A 26,787-nucleotide genomic window follows, 5' to 3' on the forward strand; every position below is an offset into this window, starting at 1 on the left:
GTTAGAAGTACCAACTCTTACCCACTTTACTAAAAAACAAATTATGCTTTGTGTCTATGTCCTTGTTGAAGAGATTTCCTATCACTTCCTGGCAGGAAATGAAGACAGATTTCCTCATTAGGGGCACAGAACTGTTTTTAATTTGGCTGATGTGGATGAGGGTCATCATCTTCAGAGGCAATACTCTCTTAGGTTCAGCCATAATCAGGTTGTAGAGCAAAACGCAGAGAAGAGACAACTCTGCCTCATTATATAAAGACATAGGTAAAATAATTTAGCTATTTTTTTATTTTTATTTTTAACATCTGAGCATTAATATTCATGTTACACTCTATTTTGGATTCACTTTTTAGCAGTAGACTTGATGAATGTGCTGAGATCAATGCAGTGGCAGACATTAGCATAGAAGATGTGTTTTTTCTTGATAAATCCCCTTTCAGTATGTTTCACAATTGTAGGCAATGATGTACTCAGCTTCGTATTTCACATAATACAGCTTGAGTAAGAACTCTGCCGTTAACGCATTCATATATTTCAAATGATTTTTCTGACTCTCTTTAAGGCTTTCTTGGACAATAAGGGGATTAGCACAAATCACAGGTAAACACAAAATCATAATGCAATCAGCAGAGTCTATGGGTTGAAATGCCAAAAGCTGTGTAAAATCACTTCTAAGCATTTACTTTAAGGAATATATTCACAACAGAACATTTACCCATTTTCTTGATTACTAGCATTCAGTGATTGTTCGATACAAAGAGGTCCTGTCACCTTACCAGAGCTACACGCTAAAATTCCTATCAGAAAAATGACAGATGCTGCAAGTTGCCTTAGCCCCCGTGCACACGGTCGGATTTTCCGACTGAAAATGTCCGATCGGACCGCGTTGTCGGATAAACCAACCGTGTGTGGGCTCCATCGGACTTTTTCCGTCGGAATGTCCGACCAACAAAGTTTGAGAGCTGGATCTAAAATTTTCCAACAACATGATCCAATGCGCGTCAATTCCGATCGTCTGTAGCCTAGTCCGACGGACAAAGTGCCACGCATGCTCAGAATAAATTCTGAGACGGAAGCGCTCGGTCAGGTAAAACTAGCTTTCGTAATCGATATAGCACATTTGTCACGCTGCAATGTTAAAAATTGTTTAATGCAGCGCATTCTCTTTTTCTTTATAATGCTACAAGAATTAAGTTGTTTTGCTGCTCATATTCACATAGACTTCTCCAAAACATATTTCTTTATTCTTTTTCCTGATTTCATGAATACAATATTTTTATACGTCAGATCTCCCCAATCATTTTTTATTTATTTTTTTGTTTAAATTTTGTGGTTGGTATTTTATTCAAGATCTCCTTTTTTGACATTTTGCTCATCTTCGTAATTTTTTTGGTGTGTTTTGTGTGTCAACTTACAACACCATTATTATCTTTTTATTTTATTGTTTTATTTTTTAATCTCTAGGAGGTGGTTTGGTGTTGGTGCCCCTTGTTTTAATTTGACTTTGTATTTTTTGAAATTACCTGGCTACTCACAAACAAACTGTCCTTTTTGAAGTAAAATGCATAGGCAAGTATTTCTTGAACCAAAAAAAACGTTATTTAGGTGTAACAAATAAAGAGGAAGGCAGGGCTGGAGAAACTGGGGAAATTAGCGAAGCCTTTGGCCCCCAGGGCACACATTAACTATTTAAAGGCAAAAATTGGTGGCCTGAGGAGTACATATCTGAGGGAGAGCAGTCTGGTCCAGAAGTCCAAGAAACCCGGAACAGCAGCAGATGACATCTATGTCCCCAGGTTGTGGTCATACAAGAGCCTGCATCTTCTGTCAGACCAGACTGAACCCAGGTCATCACACTCTGGACTTCCTTTCACGCTTCCTTCCAGGCTGTGGCTTTGGTGCTGGAGGTGTGGCAGAAGGAGGAGGAGGAGGAGCATGGTCCAAATCACACAAGTTTGTTGTTTGTGTGATTCGGCCCTTCAACCCCTTATTTAGAGTTTGTATAATTACTTCCTCACACATGAGGCGTTGCCCCTCCTCCATTTGCTGCAGTTTGCATGCAGCCAAGGCAGCAAAGGCCTTGATATGTGGGGGTGGCTTTGAGGGCCACAGAAACCTCCCCAATTAGCTTGAGGGCTGACTCCTCCACAGTCCCCCCCTTTCTGGCCCTTCTGGGTGGAAGGCAGAGGGGAGGGACTTGTGATTGAGTCAGGCTCCTAGACCTTCCCACCTCTTGGCTGCCACTTACCCCTGCCTCTTACTGGCTGCCACATTCCACAGCCACATCCTGGCTGCCGCATTCTACCCCCTCCTCCTGAGGTCTTCCTGTGTATGAAAAAGGGACATAGTTTTAGTTTTTGGTTCATCAAACACACACAATTTTCAGCTCTTGACTGTTGCAAATTGTTAACAAATAGAAAAGGCTATCATTCTGAACCCAGCATTTTTCATTCTTGGCCCAAATATTTTGGCCACTACTGTCTATTGATATGTAAAACACTTTCTAAAATCAGCAATTAGTGACCAAAAATCAAGTTAACATCATTAATTTTTACTCCAAAAATATGTAGAGCAATACTATACCTGGCTCAAGCTGGGCTCCTCCACACCTTCCTGACTGGAAGGCCCAGGTTGGGCATTGGAAGACTCAGCAGGGGTGGAATGAAGCGTAGTAGGAAGCATGGAAGGAAAAGTAGAGAGGGATTCCATGACCTCAGCCTGGTCTGCCAAAAAATGCATCCTTTCAAAATTCATCTGTTGCTGCTCCAGTTTTCATGGACTTCAGCACATTCTTGCGCTCCCTCAGATATGTACTCCTCCGGCCACCAATTTTTGTTTTTAAATAGGTGATGTCTGCCCTGGGGACCACCGGCTTCACAAACTCCAGCAGTTTCTCCATCACTGCCTGCCTCTTTAATTTGTTGCTGTAGTGAGGATGTTTAGCTTGCCACAGACAGGGCAGCTCCCTGTACTTGTCGATGAACAGGGAGAGAAAGCTGTGGTCGTTAAACCCATCCATATTATCTGCAAGACACAACACAAGCCAAACCCTAATGTCAGGCTAAACTCTCCTAATCTTGTCCCAACATAGGCCTCAATCTAGAAGCAGTATAGGCTAGTGATGTACCAAGTTAACCACTTTCAGACCGGACCAATTTGCTGGTCAAAGACCAGACCACTTTTTGCGATTCGGCACTGCGTCGCTTTAACTGACAATTGCGTGGTCGTGCGACGTGGCTCCCAAACAAAATTGACGTCCTTTTTTCCCCACAAATAGAGCTTTCTTTTGGTGGTATTTGATCACCCCTGCGGTTTTTATTTTTTGCGCTATAAACAAAAATAGAGCGACAATTTTGAAAAAAACGCATAATTTTTTACTTTTTGTTATAATAAATATCCCCCAAAAATATATATAAAAACATTTTTTTCCCTCAGTTTAGGCCGATACGTAATCTTCTACATATTTTTGGTAAAAAAAATCGCAATAAGCGATTATTGATTGGTTTGCGCAAAAGTTATAGCGTTTACAAAATAGGGATAGTTTTATAGCATTTTTATTAATAATTTTTTATTATTTTTTTTTACTAGTAATGGCGGCGATCAGCGATTTTTATTGTGACTGCGACATTGTGGGGGACCCATCGGACATTTTTGACACATTTTTGGGACCATTGTCATTTATACAGTAATCACTGCTATATAAATGCAGTGATTCCTGTGTAAATGACACTGGCAGTGAAGGGGTTAACCAGTGGGTGGCAGTGTAGGGGTTAAGTGTTCCTAGGGGTGTGTTACTAACTGTGGGAAGGTTGGGCTTTCATTTAGTGAACACTGATCTCTGCTCCGTGAGACGATCGCGGGTCCCGCGACCGGACTCACGGGGGTCCCTACCAGCCGGCGGCGCGCTCCCGATGGCAGGGCGGCAAATTTAAAGGGACGTACATGTACGCCCATTTGCCTGCCCGTGCCATTCTGTCGACGTACATCGGCGTGCGCTGGTCGGCAAGTGGTTAAAATCGAACCTTTGTTTGAACGATCGGCACGTCAGCTCCTCCCTCTGCTCACAGATCGTACGTATGACACACATGTGTTATGGTTTATATACAGTGTGGAGAGATGATCATCCCTCGCTGGATAGCAAGAGTGGATTACTGGAATCTTTTTTTATTTTTATTTTTTTTAATAAAGGAATTTTTCAAAAGTGTGTTTGTCTTATTTAACCATTTTTTACACTTTCTTTGTGAAATGGTAGGTAGTACCCCCTTACCATTTCAAACAGGGGGGGCTGGGATCTGGGGGTCCCCTTGTTAAAGGGGGCTTCCAGATTCTGATAAGTCCCCTGCCCGCAGACTCCCACAACCACCGGCCAGGGTTGTGGGGATGAGGCCCTTGTCCCCATCAAATGGGGACATGGTGCTTTGAGGGGTCACTGACCCCCAAAGCATCCTCCCAATGTTGAGGGCATGTGGCCTGGTACGATTCAGGAGGGGGGTGCTCTCTCGTCCCCCCCTCTTTTCCTGTGGCCTGCCAGGTTGCGTGCTCAGATAAAGGGTCTGGTATGGATTTTAAGGGGGACCCCATGTCAATTTTTTTTTTTAATTTGACGCGGGGTTCCCCTTAATATCCATACCAGACCTGAAGGGCCTGGTAATTGAATTTGGGGGAACCCCACGCTTTTTTTTTTTTTATCAATGAATGAATTGTCGGCTCCCGTAATACAGAGAACACTCATTGAGTGTTCTCTGTATTACAAAGCCGACAATTCATTATAGCCGTGAGTGATTTTAAATGAATTTTTTTTCTGCAGAAATGACACTTTGTGCAGGGACAGTTCTAAGCACGGGAAACATGCGCCCCTTCACAGGCATACTATAGACACCCCCCAGGTATGAAATTTAAAGGAATATTACACTTTTATTGTTTCACTTTAATCATTATTAAAATCACTGCCCCTGAAAAAACTTCAGTTTTTAAAACTTTTTTTTGCATTGATCCATGTCCCCTGGGGCAGGACCCAGGTCCCCAAACACTTTTTAGGACAGTAACTTGCATATTAGCCTTTAAAATTAGCACTTTAGATTTCTCCCATAGACTTGTACAGGTTGTTCCTGGCTTTTCGAATTTGCTGCGAACAACCCAAATTGTTCACTGTTCTCTGAACAGGCGAACAGGCAATGTTCGAGTCGAACGTGAGTTCGACTCGAACTCGAAGCTCATCCCTATGCAAGAACTGGTCACGCTGGAGCAACCAATTCTTGCTCCATGAACTCCTCCTCGCCCTGTTCATGGACCGGGCTTGTGTCAAAGCTAAAAGCCCAACACCAAGCCCCTGCACAGCACGAACTCTACGACGAGTACGTACACAAAACATGGCTTCAAAACGATCGGCTGGTCAGAACGGACAACAGAAAGCACAGATAAACAGCAAGGCCTGAAAGAATGAACTGAAAACCAGAAATGCAATAAGCACTGAAAATCAAAGTGTACTATACCAAGATATAGTCCACAATGACAAACAAATGCGAACTGACTACACGCACTGATAAGCAGATACGCACTGACAAGCACAAACTGAAGAGCAGTAACGAACTGAAGCCCAAATCTGAAAAGCGTGAATCGTCTCTAACCAAACTTCTACTAACACACAATAAACACAAGATCAGCAGAAGGTGCCGAACTTCCCTTTTCTAGTCCCGTCGTACGCAGTTTACGTCACCGCTTTCTTGTCGACCTGGAAATTCCGACAACTTTGTCCGACCGTGTGTAGGCAACACCAGTTCCGGACTAAATCCGTCGGAAATTATCCGACGGATATGGTGATCGGAATGTCCGAACGTGTGTATGGGGGCTTACACATAAAAGTTTCTGACTTATTCAGTGCAAGGAACATTAAGTTCAGCAGTAGCTTATAAAAACCAATCAGAGTTTATATTACAGATTTCTGACTAGGGATGAGTTCCAGGTTCGATCAGTTTTTCATTGGCTGAAATTCAGCATTAACTTCATCTGCACACAAACCACCTGGGCTAAAATTAAGTACCTGTCATAAGGAAAGGCTTGGGGAGTTGTTTTTTTTCCCATGACAGCGACTCTTCATTCAGGACGCATGCATTGTATTGTTACTATTTGGGGAGGCAACCGGAATAGTGAGCAACAATGCAAGCATCATTGTGACTATTCCTGTGGTGTTTCTGCAGGAGCAGACACTATGGGGGTTATTTATGAAAGGTAAATCCAATTTGCACTGCAAGTGCACTTGGAAGTGCAGTCGCTATAAATCTAAGGGATAGATTTGAAATGAGTGGAGGCTCTGCTGATTTTATCATCCAATCATGTGCAAGCTAAAATGCTGTTTTTTATTCTCCTTCCATATCCCCCTCGGATGTACGGTGGTTTTACTTTCAAGTGCACTTGCAGTGCAAAGTGGATTTTCCTTTAGTAAATAACCCCCAATGTGAACTAATAGATAATGCACTTGATACAAAGTAGCAGGTGAAAGAGGACTTCCTGGTATCTCAGGGCCTGCTTTATGCCAATTACAACCTTGTGAGGCCACAGCAGGCACTGGAGGATCATGAAGGTGAGGGTTATAGTTGCTGTGGTGCCATTGAGGAAGAGGAGGAGAACATGGGGCAGGTTTCCTGGGATGGGTTTCATCCCTTACTGATCCTGAGGCATGTATACAATTGGTGAGAGATATCTAAGGGCAATGTTCTCCTCAGCAACCCTGAGGTTTCTCTGCTTCTGGTAATCTGTAGCAGATGGACTCCCTCGTGCTCCAGTACCTGCAACAAGACTACAGGATTCATGGCATTAAGGAAAGGGACAAGTGCTGGTTGGCCACCCACCTGAATTTATATTTTAAAGGGAAACTCACCGAACTCCTCGCTCTTGCAGAAGGAGCAAAAAACACTAGTAGGATGGGCTACAGAGGAACCTGTTAACCTCTTTCATGGGCAACGTGGCTTGGAGTCTCCTGTTGGTGAATAGCAGAGACTCAGCTCTGTGTGTCCATTCAGACATGGAGCCTAGGTTCGGGCCCCTCTCTCTCCTGATTGGATAACTGACTTTGATTGACAGCAGCAGGAGCCAATGGTGCAACTGCTGTGTCTCAGCCAATAAGGAGGGAGAGTTATGGACGTCCGAGGCACTCGTGGACATCGCTGGATTGAGATGGGGCTCAGGTAAGTATTAGGGGGTGCTAGAGTGGCGGCTGCACACAGAAGGCTTTTAGATAAAAAAAACCTTCTGCATTTACAACCACTTATAAAAAGCCAATCTCATCCTGTACCTCTAAGGCCCCTTTCACACGGGACGGATCAGTAATGATCCGCCCCGTGATGATCTGCTTTCTCAGCGGGGATCGCTGCGTTGTCCCCGCTGAGCCGGCAGATAACAGGGCGCTCCCAGCACACTGTGCAGGGACCACCCTGTCAGCTCTCTGCTCTCCTCTATGGGGGATTGGATGAACACGGACCGTCTGTCCGTCTTCATCCGATTCGCTCTGCAGACGGATATAAAAATAGTATTTTCCTCCGTCTGCAGAATCGGACAATAGCAGAGGCGGGGAGCGATAGCGGATGTCTGCGGATGTTTATCCGCAGACACCCGCTATCCCATAGGGATGCATGTATGTCCGTATTTCATCCGTAAACAAATGGATGAGATACGGACATAATGTCCGCATGTGTGAAAGGGGCCTAATATAAAACATTCTTAAAAGCTGATAATTTGTACGATATTTTATCTGTGCTTACAAAGAGCATAGAGTCTTTTTATAATTAAAGATACTCCCTCTAGAATTTGCCTGCTCTCTCTCGCTAGCAAAAGGTGGTTCTACAAAGTATTGACTCAGAGGGGCTGAATACAAATGCACGCCACACTTTTCACATGTTTATTTGTAAAAATTGTTGAAAAGCACTGTAACAGTCTAATTAAATATTGTTGGCTGAAATATGACTTCTCTCTGAAATAAAATCCTTTTTTAAATAAATAGAACTGGATTCTGAGAGTTTTAATTTGTATACCATTTCTGAAAAAAATAACAGTGTAATATAATTGTTCTGCCTGAAATATGCCTAAACTCTGCTTCTGAAATTGCCACCCATTAAGAAATATTCTGTGCAGCAAAGCAGTATCATTTTAATGTAGTGGCTAACGTTGCCTTCTTTATAAAAAATAAATGTACTGCTGTCCACCAAATCTGTTCAAATTTTATATAGTGTCTCAGTACAAATGTATTTAGTATTTTATGTATTATTTAATTTAATATTTGGGATTGATATACACCTACTCTGTGCCTCCAAAATGACCTCACATCTAAAGGAATGAAACTGTTTAAAATGGAATGCAAACTTTAGGTATATAGGTTTTTTTATGAGTGACACATGGCTTCTTTTCTCAGCTTCATAAAGATCATTCATATTGGTCTATGGTCTTCAGTCCCAGAAAAAAAAAAATTCTAATTGTTTATTCCAGATTAAATCTGCTCTCTGCCTCTGATTTTGCATTTTAGCACAAAAGCAGTACATACTGTCTAGCAAATCTGTTTTCTGACGTATGGCTCTGAAAAAGCACTCCAATTTTTATTTCATAAAAAAACCTAGCCTAATCTCTCTGTCTTCCATTGTGGCCTAATATGTGCAATGTGTCCGTGAAATATTTCTGGCTCTTAACTGTGATTGAACTTAAAAAAATGTCTTTACATTAAACCATGTGTAGCACTGACCCCCGAAGGGCTTACCGTTACCTTCTCCACCTCATGCTTGATGGCCCAATAAACTGTAGAGACTGACACTTGAATCCCTTTAGGAATTTTTATTTGCAAAAATACGTTGAACAGAACACAGTCTCTCAGTAGGAATAGAGGTTATGGGTAGTAAAGCTCAAGTACTCTTGGAACTGCTGACACTTGAAATGTCTCTCTCTAGATGATCCAGGGAATAGCCATTCGCAACTGGATATTTCAACTATTGGATAAATCCCTCTTTGTGAATTTAGCAACCGGCAGGTGATTTAAGAATAGCAAAGTCTCTGCCACAAACTTGGTTGTAGAACTTTAGAATAGAACAGAAAGTCTCTTACAGGAACTTAGTTGTAACTGAAGGATGAAATGAAGAACTCTCTTACGGTACCAGTATCTTGCAGCTGGTCCGGCGATACCGTAAGAAATGTGGATTCACTTGGTGTCCTTTCAGCTTAGCTTCCAGGCTCTTACCAAGCAGCCAGCCTCGTGCGTGGCCCTCTTCCGAAGAGTCCTCCCCTGGTTGCGTTTTGAGTTGCTGGGCCTCTCCAAACCCGAGACAGCACCGGACCACCTTGGAACCTTCCTTCCAGTTACTGTGCCTCGGACTAGCCAGTCCCGAGACTCGGAAACGGATGGATCCGCACACCCCAGGCCATGAGGGCCTCTGGGGGCTGGTCAGGAGGACCAGGACCAGGAAGTCAGAACATACTTCTGGACTGGAACCCAGAACCACCTGACCTCAGCCCCTTAATTACCCTCTCCCGGAATACACAGCGAGACAACACACCCACTGATTGGTACCCAATGTGTCCAACCAGACTGTGTTCCAATGCCTGCCATGGGTGACACCTACACCCATGATCAGGCAGAACAGTACAGTCCAGGTAAACTGATGCCGAGACCATAATTTACTGAAATTAACCCTAAAACCCAACTATGGTCTTAGGAAAAAACGAAATTTACAAAACATAGCGCACGCTCTTCAGGAGCACGGCGCTACACATGTCTTATTTCTTAAATAGAAATAAAAATGCCAATTATATACCAATAACAATATACCAATTCATGTAATTGTTATCATACAATAGAAGGTGTATCACCAGAAATAAATACGTGTAATATATTATAATCAATTCATAGAAATATGATCATATAATAAAAAATGTAGCAACATGAATAAATAAATGTGGTGTATTGCCGTAAATTAAACAATTAAAACAGTCCAATACAGTGTCACTTTGAGATAAACTCCTACAATTTAAAATAACACACAGAAGCTATTAAACACCCCATAAATTATATAGAGTGTCCTCAATGAACCCCCAGAACTGTTGGAGGTGTGGGAATTTTCCAGAAGATTTCATTCACATATTTTGGTCCTGCTCTGCGATTGTGGTATTTTGGAGGGAGGTTATGGGGGTAATTGCTACAGTGACATTAGTTGCTCTGGAACAAGATGCAGAGATCTGTCTTTTAGGACTGGTAGGGAATAATATTTCCACTACAGCAAAGAGAACGCAAGTAAGTCTGCTCCTCTTCTATGCGAGAAAGACAATAGTATTAAATCGGAAAAAAAAACAGAAGCCCTTTCATAAGCCTCTTGGAAACATTTAGTGAACGATAATTTGCCATTATATAGGAAAACATACTGTAACAGAGGATATGGGGAGAAATAAGAGACAGTATGGGCAAACTAGATAGCAGAACCTATAACGGTCTCTGGGCAACCTAAGGAGTGAATAGCTGGAACGGCAAGAAAGAAAGTAGTGAGAAGTTTGACAGAAAAGGCTAGGGATACAACAAACCACATCACCAATACAAGGGTTTAAGGGGAAGAATGAATGATTTTATTTTTGATGTAATAATTATCAAGGAAAATATTATCTGAAGGCTCCTACGAAAGTGGATAAATTGAAGGAAAAAAAAAAAAGTAAGTCGTAGAATGTTTTTCTATTGGAAAATTAATAGAGATTAATAAAAAAATAAAAATAAATCCAATACATTCAAACATACTGATGTGACCACAGTTCATACAAGAGTTAATAAATGTGACTTCCATCTTTCAATAATCTTCAAGCTTCTTCCCAATCACCTCAGTGCTCTCAGTACAATAACCCTAACTACCTCACGTGGGATCCTGTCTCGTTCTGGGGCGCCGTCATATGACGGGGCAACAGTCTCACCACCCTCACACACCTGCAGGGGCAACAGTGCGGCAACTCGCATCTCGATCCCAATCTGCGGCGACCCCGATCTCAATAAAGAGCCGATGACCCATGTGATGACCCATGTGATCGACTATGTCCAATCACAGCAGATCACATGTAAATCGGCTCTCCTCACTTCAAACTGGCAGAGCCGATCAGCAGCAACTCTTGAGTACCAATCAGTGCTGCCTTTTAGTGCCCATCAGTGCTTCCCATCAGTACTGTCCATTAGTGCTGCCTATCCATACTGCCTATCATTGCCCATTAGTGCCACCTATCAGTGCCCATCTGTGCTGCCTATCAGTGCTCATCAGTGCCGCAAATAAGTGCCACCTAACAGTGCCCATCAGTGTGACATATTAGTGCCTCCTCATCAGTGACACCTAATCAGTGCCACCTTCATCAGTGCCCATAAGTGCCGCCTCCTCAGTGCCCATCAGTGCAGTCTATGAGGGCCCATCAGTGCCACCTCATAAGTGCACATCAGTGAAGGAGAAAAAACATTTTTTTCCAAAATTTTCATGTAACAAAACTCAAAAGAAAGCTTTATTTGTGTGAAAAAATAATAAAAATGTAATTTGGATATGGTGTTGCATGACCGCATGGGACAGTGCTGAAAGCTGAAAATTGGTCTAGGCAGGAAGCGGGGAAAAGTGCTGTTAGGTAGCCCGACTTTTCCTTGTGGCCTAGGCTCTTGGAGATGGCTCAGTGGAAGTCCTCGCCGGCGAGATAACCAATGACTCATACACAATTGTGATGCTGAAATGGTTACAATCTTTTAATTCTGGTTTTGCCGTTTTTATATTATTTTTACAAGACTCTGCCCCAATTTTTGGGGACCAATCAAAATTATACACATTAGCTCACATTATTCATTTAGCTCATTATTCTGTAATGTCTTGTGACCTTAACCTCTGTATTTCAAAGCTTAAGTTCAATAGTTTCTTACTTTCTGTTATCGTCTGCTGACCATGACGTGCCAGCCACAACTTCCTAAAAACCAAGTCTAGCCTCAGTAACAGTGTACAGAGAGGAAAACCACAAACAGATGCGTCCTGAAACAAAGACATTTTTACAGAAATAGATAGACATGATCATGAGATAATTCAGTATTAAGCAATCTATCATGAGATAGATTTTCAAGTTAAAATTGTATCAAGTTAAAGTTTCTCTAAATTACTTAAACAGATTAGCAATCCTGTATTGGTATAAGCAATATATCTCCAGGGTAAAAGCAATAATCAGAATCAACAATCAATAACGCAATGTATTATGGAATCTCCTTACAATCCTCCCTTTGACCATTCGATATTATCGAAATGGTCATTCTCTACCTTTCTGTTTTTAGGCCTCATGAATTCATATCCTCCGGCCTCATGTTCCTGACTCTCGTACCATACAGTGGGATCTCTGGAAATGGAAGTCAGCTTCATGGTTTCGGAACGTGCTTCGCTACCCTTCCTGCAGAGGCATTTGAGTAACATGAAGCATGCATACAAGAACAATATAAAAAGCAGTATGGTGAAAATAGTCATTGCAGTGTTCTTCAACCATGAAGTGAGACCTCCTAAACTGAACCCTGTAGAGAAAGGGTCCCAGGTTTTCCCAATGTCCCTTGCATCCTGTTGTAGCTTGTTTACCTCTTTTCTGTGTTGTGCAATTATGTCATAGTAATCAGGGATCTCGATACTTGTGTTATGTATCCAGGTGCAGCATTCATAGTCCTCAGTAATTTCACAGAGGCCAGTGAGGGCTGCACTCATGCTTTCTATAGCCAGGTCATGTAACTCTAGTTGTTTCCTAATTGCTCTGGTTTCTAGGTTTAGTTTTGTGATGTCATCAGAGTCCTTTTCCAAGATCTCATCTATGATTGAAGTGTAGTTGTTTAGTTTCTTCATCAAATCTATTCCCCATCCTGTCCAGGAAGGAAACCAGGCCCAGGTCATGTCTTTTTCTAGGAACATTTCTCTTTTCACATGGTGCTTTAGAGGGTATCTTGGGTGGGCACTAGCTTTAAGTAGGTGTCCTTGTCCATTATCCCCCACTACTCCCATTATAGGGACTATTTTAGCAAGATAACACCACCCTTGGGGTTCCTCTGGAATCCATGGGTAACAGAGCTTGCCACAACAGATGTAGGTTGTGTTGCCTAGTGCTAAGGGTCGTTGACTAACAATAGTCCTTGCGCCTTTTGAATATCCAGATGTCGTCAGCAGAGCTAATAACTGTGTGACCGGGGAGTGGGAGCTAGAATTAAAAAGGTCATAGATGGTAGCATTAATCACAGGGTCTGTGGTGTGAAAAAATGAGTTATCGGTAAGGGAAGCCATGGAGACATTAAGTTTCGACCATTTGCACACTTCAGCTCCCCTGGAAATGTTTCCCATTATGAAACACCAATCTGGAGCATGGCTTCTACCCACGATTTGAAAACTGAGGGGCTTTTTGGGACTTTTCCTTATGACATTGGCAAGAACAATAGGGGGTGTTCCATTCAGGAAAGGAGTGATGTTTAAGGGAATGGCCATTAATGGGATTCTGGCTGTATTAGGGTGGAGTTTGCTGCATATCCAACATTTCTCAAAACCAGACTTTTGTGCATAACTGTACTTAAACTTTAACAACAACATTCTGTCGGTGAAACCTGAAGGGGGTTCAGTGGGGTGTATACTTCTTTTATATTTTAAACTAGGTGGTGCATTGGCTGTCTGCGCTTTCCCACATATGCCTTCTAGTAGCCCTGAATCTTCTGGATGGTACACACAATTTGCTATCAACCAAACAGGTATGAATACTATCAGAATCAGACATGTCCAGAGGCATAATGTTTTTCCTGACACGAAAGTGGAAATCATTTTTGTCAGGTTCTGTGTACAAAGTTCTGTTACTCGTTTCTTCCTGTAGGTGTGGGATTTGTCTCGTTCAGAGAGATTTGCTTTATGCCTTCTTGAACGTCCTTCAAGTTTGGTTGCTGTTCCTGGCCAGAGGAGTCCTGGGGTGCTGGAGGCGGGTCTGGGGTCTGGGGTTGCTGTGGACACTTCTTTAGCCGGCTGGCGTGGATCCAGGTGTTTCCTAGATCGGTCAGTACAGCAGTTCTGGAAACCTTCTCTATCTTCCAAGGTCCAGAGTAGATTGGTCCGATCCTCTTTTTGTGGGCCAGTTGCTTGACTAGCACTTGATCTCCTGGGATGAAGGGGTGTGTCGGCTCTGTGGAAAGAGGAGAAAAGGTGACAGAGACATGTTCGTTCATTTCCTGTAGCATACTTACCAGATTTTTCACGTACATTTCCTGTTGGGAATAGATGTTAATGTCAGTGTTTTGATCTAAGTTGTTTGTACAGAAAGACTTTGTGTATATGTTTGTTAGGGCGGTGGTACCTATATGTCCTGGACCATGGAGATAGGAAAGTATGAGAACACTGCTTGCTTCTGGTATGCCCAATATCTTCCCCTCTTTTGACCAAAGACCTTCTTGGTCCTTGGTCAAACCATCCTTGACCCAAAAAGAAACATCCTCCTTTGTAGCTAATCCCTGTATTTGTGCCACAATGGTTTTAAAGTTGGGTGATGTAAAATGTTCTTTGAAGAACATTGTTGTGGGGGCTGGCTGACCAATGTATAGGGCAGCGGCCTTTTTTGCTTCTCTGTCTGCCAGCGCGTTTCCTTTGGAAATTCTGCTGTTATTTGATGAATGTGCCTTTACCTTGATGACCGCTATCCGCTTTGGGAGAAGAATCGCTTTCAAGAGTGCTTTAATTTGCGTAGAGTTAGCAATTGGCTTGTTGTCAGCAGTTCTAAATCCTCTATTTGCCCATATTACGCCATAGTCATGTGTGACCCCAAAAGCGTACCTACTATCTGTGTAGATGTTTACCTCCTGATCTGAGAAAAGTATGCAAGCTCTTGTGAGCGCCTCCAATTCTGCTACCTGTGCCGAGGAGGGTGGTAAAGCTTTTGCTTCCAACACCACATCAGGGAGTTGGACAATGGCGTACCCTGTCAGGAATGTTGCATCAGAGGGGCGGGAGCAGCTGCCGTCTATGAAGACGTCCTGCACTCCTGGCAGGGGAATATCAGTGAGATCTGGGCGAGGGCTGGTTATTGCTGCAACCTGTTCAACACAATTGTGTTTCTGATCAGGGTCTCGTGGCAGTCTGAGCAAAGAATGCAAAAGGCGGACAGTGGGATTACTTGGTGGTGCGTGTTTGAGGGTGAGGTTATCAGTATTCAGAAGTGTGATCTCATACCCACTAAGCCTTTGTGCTGTCATATGCTGCGTGTTCATGTTTTGCAGGAGGTGAGTCACTGAATGAGTAGTGTAGAGAGTCAGCTCATGGCCTAATACTGATTTGTTAGCTTCTTGAACTGCCATTGCACAAGCAGCAAGGTTTTGTAAACAAGATGGCATCCCTTGTACTTGGGTAGGCAACTTTTTTGAGAGATAGGAGACTGGTCGGTACCCGGTTCCATGTTGCTGTGTCAAAACCGCAGCAAAAGAATTTCTCGACACCACACAGTATAATTGAAAAGGTTTGCCATATTCTACCAATCCCAGGGCGGGGGCCTGAGTCAGACTTTTTAACAAGGCCTGAAAAGCATGGAGCCTTTCTGTTGTCCAATCTATTGTCTTTGGGGCGGTGGATAAGGTAGCCTCCCTCAGAATGCCATCATAATATGAACAATCTGGGATCCATTGGCGGCAATATACGATTGCGCCCAAGAATGACAGCAAGGTTGCTTTGTCTCTCGGAGGACTGAGAGCCTGCAGGGCTGCGGCACGTTTGGGGGATACTAGCCTGGTTCCCTCCTTCAAAATGCATCCCAGGTATTCTACCTGACTTTGACACCATTGTATCTTCTTTCGTGATGCTAGGTGGCCTGACCTGGCCAGGTGATGTAACAGAGATGTGGAATCGACCGCACAATCTTCAGCAGATCGACTGCACAGGAGCAAGTCGTCCACATACTGTATTAGTACCGACCCGCGCTCAGCAGTCCATGACTTAACTGTCTCATTAAGGACCATGGAGAAGGCTGCCGGACTGTCCACATACCCCTGCGGTAATCTTGACCAGGTCAACTGCTGAGCCTTTTTTCCCCATTGCCATGAGAACGAGAACATGGGCAATACCCCTTCATCGATCGGGATGCTAAAAAATGCATTTGCCAGGTCCACTACTGTGTAGCAAAGGGAATCAGCAGGTATTTTCAAAAAAATGAAAGAAATATCTGCCACCAAAGGTGGCAGAGGTATAACCTGCTTGTTGACGGCCCTTAGGTCCTGTACAAGCCTCCACTCCCCATTCGCCTTTTTCACAGGGTAGATTGGTGTATTCCAGGGGCTTATAATGTGTTTCAGAATCCCTTTTGCTATGTAATCATCAATTAATGGTGTGATGCCTTCAATTTTTTCGAGTGGCAGGGGGTATTGCTTATGATATTGTACTTTGGCGTCTGGACGCATTTGTGGTGTGTAAGGTGTACAGTTAATAAAACCCACACTCCCTTTGTTTTCTGCCCATATGGCATGTGTTTCTAGAGTGGGTGGTAATGATGCAAAGAGTCCCCTGTAAGTGTGTCTCTTTGGAGCATGTAAATCGCAAAATGGTGAGCTGGCAGTGAGGGAGCCCCCTCTGTCAAATTTAATGGTGATATTCAGTTTTGAGAGTAGGTCCCTCCCCATTAAAGATACTGGACAATCCATAAGGACAGCAAAACTCTGGGTACATAGTTCCTGCCCTTCTGGAGTAGCCACGGGCAATGGTGGAGTGATGGGGTGGGTAATTGATGTCCCATTTATGCCAATAGAGTTTCCCTCAGTACAGTGCGGTGTGTCATATATGGTATCATTCAAACTACTGAATGTAGCCCCTGAATCTAATAATAGACATATCAGGTGTTTGTCTACCCGCAATAGTACCTGCGGAAGACTTTTCCACGATGGATTATAACACACAAGGCTGAGGGACGGGACATTCTCTTGGCATCCCTATTGTGGGGTCCGCCGAGCGGATGGCCACTGCATCGGGATGCGTGGGGGTGGTCTATGAGGCTGAGGCTGGTATTGGGGTTGTGGTGGGTGAGGATACCTGATATCCTGAAGGCGATGTGGGGTGGTGTTTAGATTCCTACCTCTTCCTCTCTGAGCGTTTGTTCTAATTCTGTAGGGACATTGGGACTTCCAGTGTCCCAGTTCCCCACAGTTAAAGCATCCCTGGTCTGGTGGGTAAGCCTGATCTGGGGGATAAGATTGCATTGGTGGATAAGGTTGCATTGTCATTATGTGGGTGGGCGGAGTCTGGGTTGGTGTCAGGGAGGGAAAAATGCCACCCTTCTGCTCAAATACCCCTGATGTTTCTCGTGATCTAGTATCCTTTCGTATGCCTCTAAATCTTCCCTTTTCCTCTGTATCCTTTCCTCCTCTTCCTGCTGTCTCTTATTAAATTCTTCCTGTTTCTCCTCCCATTCCTTTTCCCTGGGGCTCAACTTCCCGACTCCTTCCTCTTCCCCCTCTTTCAGGGTCTTTCCGTCCCTTTCTTCCTTAGTTATCGCAGAATATTCTCTCATCTCACCTTCCCTCTTATCCAGCTCTCTTTTGTACTCTTCCAGCTCTTCCTCCCTTCTAGACATTTTCTGCTCTAATTCCTCCTTTCTTTCTCTAAGCTCTTTTAACTTCTCTTCTAATTCCCTTTCCATTTTTCTAATCCTCTCTTCTTCCCTACTTTCTATACCTTCTGTCCGGACTTCCTCTTTCCTGCTTCTACTTTCGTTTTCCCATCGTGTAACTTGTGCCTGATCAGCTGCCCCATACACTATGGTGGCCAACACTGCTGGGTCTAAGGATGGATACAGCTGAAGACATGGACCCAATGTTCCATCTTCCTGTTTAACCATCACATAAGGGGGGGTGGTGGTGCCTCAGGTTGCTGAGATAGGGCGGGTGAGTTTACAGGCTTTACTGTGGGGACTTTAGTTACATACTTTGTTTTGTACTTAGCTAAGCATTTATTCCATGTTTTGTAACAATCTTTCATGTACTGGGTGTCTTCCCATTTCCCAGGTGGATAAGAGTGCTTGTGCACCTGACACACCTTGCCCACCTCTTTCCATTCATCCTCTGAACAGGGACCTAGTGGTCCTGGGTCATGTATTCCCAGCTGTTGGCACCGTTCTCTGACTTGTGTCCAAAAAGGTTCTACCTGTGGCCCCGGTAGTGTGTTTTTAACATACTCATAGGGGGATGGGTTGGCCGTGGTCTGGGTTGCTGCAGAATTCCCCATCCAATAACCTTGGTAGGGTGTGTCTAGTACAGGGACAGAGATGAAAGCAACCTGTTTGTGCTATAATCTGTTCCCTGACCTGTGAATATGTCCCCTCGTCTGTTATTGCTGTGGGGCTGATATAGCTATGAAGGTTAACCCTCAGTACTCGGTATAGGAAACCCCTCCTCGTGGTAGGATATACTCCCCTTGCACCAAGTCGGTATGAGAACCCAGTTGGTCTAGTAGTTAGCAGGATCCACGTCCTGTCAACACTAAGGAACAGTAAACCAAAGGTGCAACGTGGGCAGGCGGGCGCTATCTCACTACAATCGGGTTCCTGATTTATGTTGTTCATTTAGTGCATATATGTGTAATGCCTTAATAAAACCCTTCAAATCAATGCAATACTTTACATTCAGTTGTCATACATATATATACCATACACTTATCTCTAATTCTCTATACACCCTAAATACTTACGGTGGCACCTAAAAGAAAAACAAGCAAAATCTTATATATATATATACATACAATGGCCAAATAAAGTTCATTACATCAACATGTCATTATAAGTGCACAATATTTCCCCCCAAAAAAATTGGGCGTCCACTCAGCCACTCCTTATACTGCGGGCGTATCCTATACTTCCCGAGTTTTAAACACACTTATTATATATACCTCTACCTAACATACTCAATACAGTCAGACCAGCCTAGTCAGACTACTCAAAAAACCCAAAATACCTGCGAGCCCCTCTAACCTCCCAAGGGGCCAGCCTAGCCCGTTGCGAAGGCACAGTTATGTAAGTGGGTGGATATACAAGGTTATTTGAACAAGGTAAGCACCAACACCAGTTACCAAAAAAATAGGTAAAAAGGAGCAGAATGTGCCTTACCTGTTCAAACAAACGCAAGACCCCACTCTCCTGGTACCAAAACTGTTAGGTAGCCCGACTTTTCCTTGTGGCCTAGGCTCTTGGAGATGGCTCAGTGGAAGTCCTCGCCGGCGAGATAACCAATGACTCATACACAATTGTGATGCTGAAATGGTTACAATCTTTTAATTCTGGTTTTGCCGTTTTTATATTATTTTTACAAGACTCTGCCCCAATTTTTGGGGACCAATCAAAATTATACACATTAGCTCACATTATTCATTTAGCTCATTATTCTGTAATGTCTTGTGACCTTAACCTCTGTATTTCAAAGCTTAAGTTCAATAGTTTCTTACTTTCTGTTATCGTCTGCTGACCATGACGTGCCAGCCACAACTTCCTAAAAACCAAGTCTAGCCTCAGTAACAGTGTACAGAGAGGAAAACCACAAACAGATGCGTCCTGAAACAAAGACATTTTTACAGAAATAGATAGACATGATCATGAGATAATTCAGTATTAAGCAATCTATCATGAGATAGATTTTCAAGTTAAAATTGTATCAAGTTAAAGTTTCTCTAAATTACTTAAACAGATTAGCAATCCTGTATTGGTATAAGCAATATATCTCCAGGGTAAAAGCAATAATCAGAATCAACAATCAATAACGCAATGTATTATGGAATCTCCTTACAAGTGCCATGTATTGAAGCAGTTAATAGTGTAATATACACGCATGTGTAATAATATTCAGCTCACTTGTCTCTCATCAGTTTGGCATTCCGGGATTCCAATTGTCTCTGTATGGCCTTCCAACCACCAGGGTGCTCTTGACCACTATGAAGTTCCTCTTTAGTAATTGGGTTGTGGTCACTTTAAGAACATTTAGACCATGTACTATTAGGTACTCGTGTAACATGTTATGTCTCATCTCTTCCTCTAACATAATAGCAATGTACTAATGCAAGTCTATTCAATGTTGTTGGCTGTTGGCTTTGAACTCTCATATTCTAAATGTTAAAAGTAGACTTCTCTCCTCCTTTTGGCTCAGGTCTTTATCAAAATAATTACATCATTTTCAGTCACTGTGTCACTTGCATAATACAAACAATTGCTGTATTTCTGGAATATTTGTGGCTTGAGGTGTTTTAGGGCACTCTGGGTTGACATTTTGTTAAATGCCAAACCACACAATGTAAAATGTAGTCAGAGTACTTGCCCTGTAAACTGATGAGATCAATTACTAAGAGCAGGTGTCACCAGTATGCCCATGTCCACAGCCCACGGCAGTCCACAAGGCCACAGGAGGCAAGGCAATAGCAGGGAGTGTAAAAAACTGTAGGCTCAGTATACCTTTAATATCTTCCTTAGGCTTTAAAGTTATTTATTTTACTGTTTGGCTTGAATTGCTGTTCAAATTCATGTTTAGCTGGAGTTCTCAATTTTCAAAAGTGAAACGTTTGCATCTATAGAGAACTCCAAACTATAGTTATTTCACATATCACAGCCTGTGATTTAGGTTTGCTGTCCCTTCAATTAAGTTGAATTAAGTAGCAGTACAATTACATGTTTAGGGAAAAATATATAGCTGAGTTTTGCTACATGTTCATTCACATTGTATGGCTTGATAATTACTGATTAGGAAATGCTATACATTCTGAAAAATGTCAGTGTTTAAATTAGTGTGTCTGATGGACCTAATCAGTCTTGTGTAATAAAAGTATTCGGGGTGCATAGAGCATTAACCACTTCCCGACCATGCAATAGCCAAAAGACGGCTACAGCGCAGTAATCCAGTTCTGGGAGGGCATCCATGGACATCTTCCCAGAACTATGTACCCCCTTGGGCGTGCATCTGGTGTGCTCTGTTCTCGCTGTGTCCTTTGGACACAGCTGATCACAGAACGTGGCAAGGGTGCCAATCACAGTGGCCCATTACCATGTGATCATATGTGTCCAAATACAGCTGATCTTATGTAAACAAACTTGTCAGTTATTCCTTTCCTTGCACGCTGTCACATCGTGAGGAGAGGCGGGCCAGTAACCGGCAATTCCAATAGGGCACATTTACACTGATAATCAGGGCACTGATCAATCAGTGCCCCGATTATCAGTGCAGCCTCATCAATGCCAATTAGTGCTCATCAGTGCCACCAATCAGGGCCACCTTATCAGTGCCCATCAGTGCAGCCTATCAATGCCTATCAGTGCAGCCCCATCAGTGCCACCTCATCAGTACCCATCAGTGCCGCCTATCAGTGCTGCTTATCAGTGCCCATCAGTGCCGCCTATGAGTGCAGCCTCATCAGTACCCATCAGTGCTCCCTCATCAGTGCAGCCTATCAGTGCAGCCTCATCAGTGGACATCAGTGAAGGAGAAATATTACTTATTTACTAATAAGTAAAAAATTACTTATTTGCAAGATTTTTTAATATATTTTTTGTTTGTTTAGAAAAAAAAAATAGAAACCACAGTGGTGATTAAATACCACCAAAAGAAAGCTGTCTAAAAAAAATATATTAAAAATGAATTTGGGTACAGTTTTGCATGACCGCACAATTGTCTTTTAAAAGCCGCGTACACACGGGCGGACTGTATGGCCAACTTAGTCCGTCGAAACACATTTCAGCGGACAGTCCGCTCGTGTGTGGGCTTCAGCGGACTTTTTCAGCGTGCAGTCTGGCGTACTAAGTATTTCGGAATTTCCGTAATACTGTCCGTCATACTTTGGTTTCAGCGGACAATCCGCTCGTGAGTAGGCTAGTTCGACGGACTAAGAATGGCGCATGCTCAGAAAGGATTTACACGGCGGAAGGTTGCATTGCTGTGTATTCGACGTCCTATTTCTAGTCCCGTCGTACGTGCTGTACACGTCATCGCGCAAGCTTTCGACGGACTGTTTGTGCATCCGTGTGTGGTCAAGTCCGTTCATTCGAAAGTAGGACGGACTGTCCGTCGGATTGTATGATGGACTAAGTAGGCCATACAATCCGCCCGTGTGTACGCGGCCAAAGTGTGACAGTGCTGAAAGCTGAAAATTGGCCTGGGCAGGAAGGCAGTGAATGTGCCCAGCATTGAAGTGGTTAATAAACATAGTTATATTGATCTAACAGTCCTTACATTTCATGAGTGCCTTTCTGGTCATTGCATAGAACTAATAGGTGATGTGTAAACACAGCATGTTAACAATATAAAATGGGTAATTCGGACTGATATGAATAATTCTAGAAAACACACACAGCCATTAGAGCTACAGAAATAGTTTGTTATAAGCTGTTTATACCGTACTGTGTGTCACAAAACTCGTTACACGAAGCTGACAAAAAACTGCTAATGAACAAAATCTGCAGGGAAGACAGTTAATTATGGAAAATTGTACCGCTGTATATTGAATTAGTGCCTCATATCCACTAACTGGTTTGGAGCTATAGAGCAATTAGGCTTGCAGTAATTAAATAGAAGCGCTTCCTACTTCTCTGCTATTCTTCTTTCAGCTCTGTCTGGACCTGGACTTATCCAGACTACAGAACACTGTTTCAAGTCCACTGAACGATTCCTGGCAAAACTATCTGACGTCACGGATCAACTGGGAAATGTAAATGTGCTCAAGCTTATGAGACTCATCGTATTTGACACCTCCAACAACCTCTTCCTAAGAATTCCTACTGATGGTATGTAAGCCAGAACAGCTGTATTGAACTCCACTGCAATAATTATGTTCCTGTTTCACAGCTCAACTTTCGCCCTTTGCTGTCCTGGACATGCTTTATTATCTTTCCTAGAGAAAGATGGAGCATCTCCAGAGGGTCTCCAGAGTCTCTGGTACTGGCCATTACTCTCTATGGCAGGTGCCAGTCCAGGCACAGAATAGAAGAAGCGAAAAGCTAAGGTATGAGATTGAAGCAATGCCATGGCAATCAGCCCACTAGACGTCTAATTAATAAAAATAAACCTACTCTATAAAAATGTATGATCCAGGTTAATAAGGTGCCTACATTTTTTTTTTTTCGAATAGGGCGAATCTTTTTATGAAAGCAATTGTAAAGTACGCCAGGGATGTGTCCTACACTGGAGATGTTTCTCCACTATTTGGGTTGTGGTCCTTTTAAGGAAGAGTTCAAGAAACATTTCTGAGTACTCAGGGGTTTTCACCAGGGGTTCCTGGGTACTCCAGCTGAAAAAAAAAAGAGTTTACAGTTCTCTCAGGATAGGCAAGTCCTCATTTGGGACACAACATTTGAAAACTCAGAGAGACTTTGAGTGGGAGATAGTCTCCAAACCCTGATTACAGGGTCTGTGGTCCTGAAAGAGGTAACCCAACTGCATTAGAGTCCAAAAACGGAATAGGAAACGGCCAGCAGATATCTGTTGGGTAGAGTGGAGTAGTTCACAGCTATGTGCAAGTGTGGACTGTCTGCCAACTCAGACTGTTTGCTGAACTGCTGTGCCCTTTGTGGCACCCTGAGGCAGGCAGGAATCCTAAACCCTGGTATAGGCCATATTGGTCATGAGCCATCGTATTGTTTTTTTATGAGACCAGGGTTATGGAATGTTTGTTATTTTTTCTGAAGAAAGCTGTCTTGTTTGCTTGTTTTGAGAACTCCAATAAAAACTTTACAAGCGGCTGGATGGTGATCTCGAGCTCTCCATATTATAGAGTGTATATACACTACAAGCAGTGCCAACTCACTAAATCTGTTATAGACAAATTGATACAAGAAGAAATGTGGTACATATAGACTATCTTTCAATAAATTGCTCAAAAGTGGAAGCTCTACTTGTTATGTTCCTCCGACCCCCCCCCCCCCCCCCCCCCCCGGTTCCACATTTGGCACTTTTGCAGGGGGGAGGGGGCAACAGGTTCCTTTTTTTACAAGTACCCTCCCCCACTTCCGGGGGACCTGGCTGCAGCGAGGTACCCCCTAGAATTTCTGCTCCCTTCCTGGGCCAGGTAGAAAGCGCAGCACACTTTGCTCATGCGTAGTAGGGAACTCTGATTGAGATGCTGTGGCATGACCTCAAGAAAGCGATTCACACCAGACTTACCATGAATATTGCTGAATTGAAACAGTTCTGTAAAGAGGAACGATCAAGAATTACTCCTGACCGTTGTGCACGTCTGATCTGCAACTACAGGAAAAGTTTGGTTGAATTATTGCTGCCAAAGGAGGTTCAACCAGTTATTAAATCCAAGGGTTCACATACTTTTTCCACCGCACTGCAAATTTTTACATGGTGTGTTTACATGGTAACATTTAATTTTTTTGTGTGTTTGTGACTTGATCACATTTCATGACCAATTTGTGCAGAAATCCATATCATTCCAAAGGGTTCACATACTTTTTTTTGCAACTGTATATACAGTGCCTTGAAAAGGTATTCATGCCCCTTGAAATTTTCCGACCAAAAACGTAAATGTATTTTATTGGGATTTTATGTGATAGACCAGCACAAAGTGGCACATCATTTTGAAATGGAAGAAAAATGATAAATGGTTTCAACATTTTTTACAAATAAATATGTGAAAAGTGTGCCGTGCTTTTGTATTCAGCCCCCAGAGGTAATGCTTTGTAGAACCTCCTTTAATTGCAATTACAGCTGCGAGTGTTTTTGGGGATGCCTCTACCAGCTTTGCACATCTAGAGAGGGACATTTTTGCCCATTCTTCTTTACAAAATAGCTCAAGTTCTGTCAGATTGGAGGGAAAGCATCTGTGAACAGCAATTTTCAAGTCTTGCCAAAGATTCTCAATTGGATTTAGGTCTGGACTTTGACTGGGCCATTCTAACACATGAATATGATTTGATATAAACCATTCCATTGTAGCTTTGGCTGTATCTTTAGGGTTGTTGTTCTGCTGGCAGGTGAACCTCTGCCCCGGTCTCAAGTCTTTTGCAGACTCTAAAAAGTTTTCTTCTAATGTTGCATACACACGACCGGACTTTTCAACATCAAAGGTCTGACGGAACGATTCCGGCAGACCATTCGATCGTGTGTGGGCTGCAGCAGACTTTTGATTTGCAAACATCCGACAGACTTTAGAAATGGAACATGTTTCAAATTTTTCCGCCGGAACTCCGCCGGACCCAGTTCCTACTGAGAAATCCGCTCGTGTGTATGCTAGTCCGACGGACAAAAACCGACGCGAGGGCAGCTATTGGCTACTGGCTATGAACTTCCTTATTCGAGTCGAGTCGTACGTCATCACGTTAGATTCCATCGGACTTTGGTGTGATTGTGTGTGGCCAAGTCCGTTCATTCGGAAAGTCCATCAGAACTCTGTCAGAACTCCGTCAGAACTCCGTCGAAAGTCTGTCGGACCTAGTCCCTCAAAAAGTCCGGTCGCATGTATGCGGCATAAGAGTGCCCTCTATTCAGCTCCATCCATCTTCCCATCAACTCTGAACAGCTTCCCCATCCCTGCTAAAGAAAAGCATCCCCACAACATAATGCTGCCACCATCATGTTTCACGGTGGGGATGGTGTGTTCAGGGTGATGTGCAGTGTTAGTTGTCCACCACACATTGCGTTTTGTTTTTAGGCCAAAATGTAAAATTTTGGTCTCATCTGTCCCGAGCACCTTCTTCCACATGTTTGCTGTGTCCCCCACATGGATTCTCAGATACTTGAAATCAGGGCCGTCTTTAATATTGATTGGACCTTGGGCAAAAATTTTCTTGCCCCCCCCGCCCCCATGCAATTTCAATCTCCAGACATACATGAAACTGATTTTAAGTCTAAGGCCGCGTACACACGCGGGGACTGTTCGCTCAACTTTGTTCGTCAAACAGTTTCAGCGGACAGTCCGCTCAAAATTAGCATGGACGGACTTGCCCACACACGACGAACGAACAGTCCGCTGAAACCGTGCGCGATGACGTGAATGGCACGTACGACGGGACTAGAAAACGACGTCCTATACACTGCAATGCAACCTTCGGGCGTGTAAAGCCTTTCTGAGCATGCGCGAGACTTAGTTTGACGAACAAGCCTACACACGGGCGGACTGTCCGCTCAAACCAAGTTTCAGCGGACAGTTTTTCGGAATTTCCGAAAAACTTTGTTCGTCAGACTGTCCGCTGAAACTGTCCGCTGAAGCCCACACACGAGCGGACTGTCCGCCGAAACACTGTTCAGCGGACAAAGTTGAGCGAACAGTCCCCGCGTGCTTACGCGGCCTAACTGCTAATTATTGTATCAGATCAAGCAGCGTTTGTGATTGGTTGCCAGCGGTTACAGCATATCATTACTGTTTACTGACTAGTTGCTAGAGGTTATAGCACACATTACGGCTCACTGATTCGTTGCTAGAGGTTACATCAAATGATTTCTGCTTGTTATTTGGTTGCTAGAGATTACTGTACAGTAATACTGCTCACTGGTTGGTTGCTAGAGGTTACAGCACATCATCTCCTCACTGCAGGGGGGCATGATATACATATGAATGCTGCCTTTATTTACATATCAATGCCGCTGGCCTCAGCTATTTACTTATGAATGACGGTTATTTACATGTAAACACAGGGTCTGCAGGTAAGTCATTTGTACACAACAATAGGGCAGAGCTGGGCAGCATTAGTACCAGCACTTCACATTAAGATATTGGGACACAGCACATGAATAAAAATTCAAGGAACAAAGGAATTTAAACTGGGGTAGTTGGCAAATATGGTGCAGCTGCTTTGGGCCCCACAACA

At 43.3% G+C, this 26,787-nt stretch overlaps 2 protein-coding genes across 2 annotated transcripts in view; one reads left to right on the forward strand and one right to left on the reverse strand.

The window, feature by feature from the left end:
- The window catches only part of CYP19A1 (cytochrome P450 family 19 subfamily A member 1), a 136,041-nt gene that overhangs the window by 73,240 nt on the left and 36,014 nt on the right, over positions 1–26,787 (forward strand). The window contains exon 5 of the mRNA XM_077468397.1: positions 22,585–22,761. Within this exon, the coding sequence (XP_077324523.1) occupies positions 22,585–22,761 (177 nt within the window). The remainder of the gene's footprint in view (positions 1–22,584; positions 22,762–26,787) is intronic.
- On the reverse strand, positions 11,705–19,764 carry LOC143960108 (uncharacterized). Its single transcript, XM_077468396.1, has 2 exons — positions 19,111–19,764; positions 11,705–14,160 (listed from the first exon to the last, which is right to left on the reverse strand). The coding sequence occupies exons 1-2, from the start codon at positions 19,239–19,241 to the stop codon at positions 12,237–12,239; spliced, it is 2,055 nt and encodes a 684-aa protein (XP_077324522.1). The 5' UTR covers positions 19,242–19,764; the 3' UTR covers positions 11,705–12,236.

The sequence above is a fragment of the Lithobates pipiens genome, unplaced genomic scaffold (genome assembly GCF_037356315.1).
Source record: "Lithobates pipiens isolate NorthernLeopardFrog02 unplaced genomic scaffold, aLitPip1_a1.2 Scaffold_8, whole genome shotgun sequence".
NCBI classification, from domain to species: domain Eukaryota; kingdom Metazoa; phylum Chordata; class Amphibia; order Anura; family Ranidae; genus Lithobates; species Lithobates pipiens.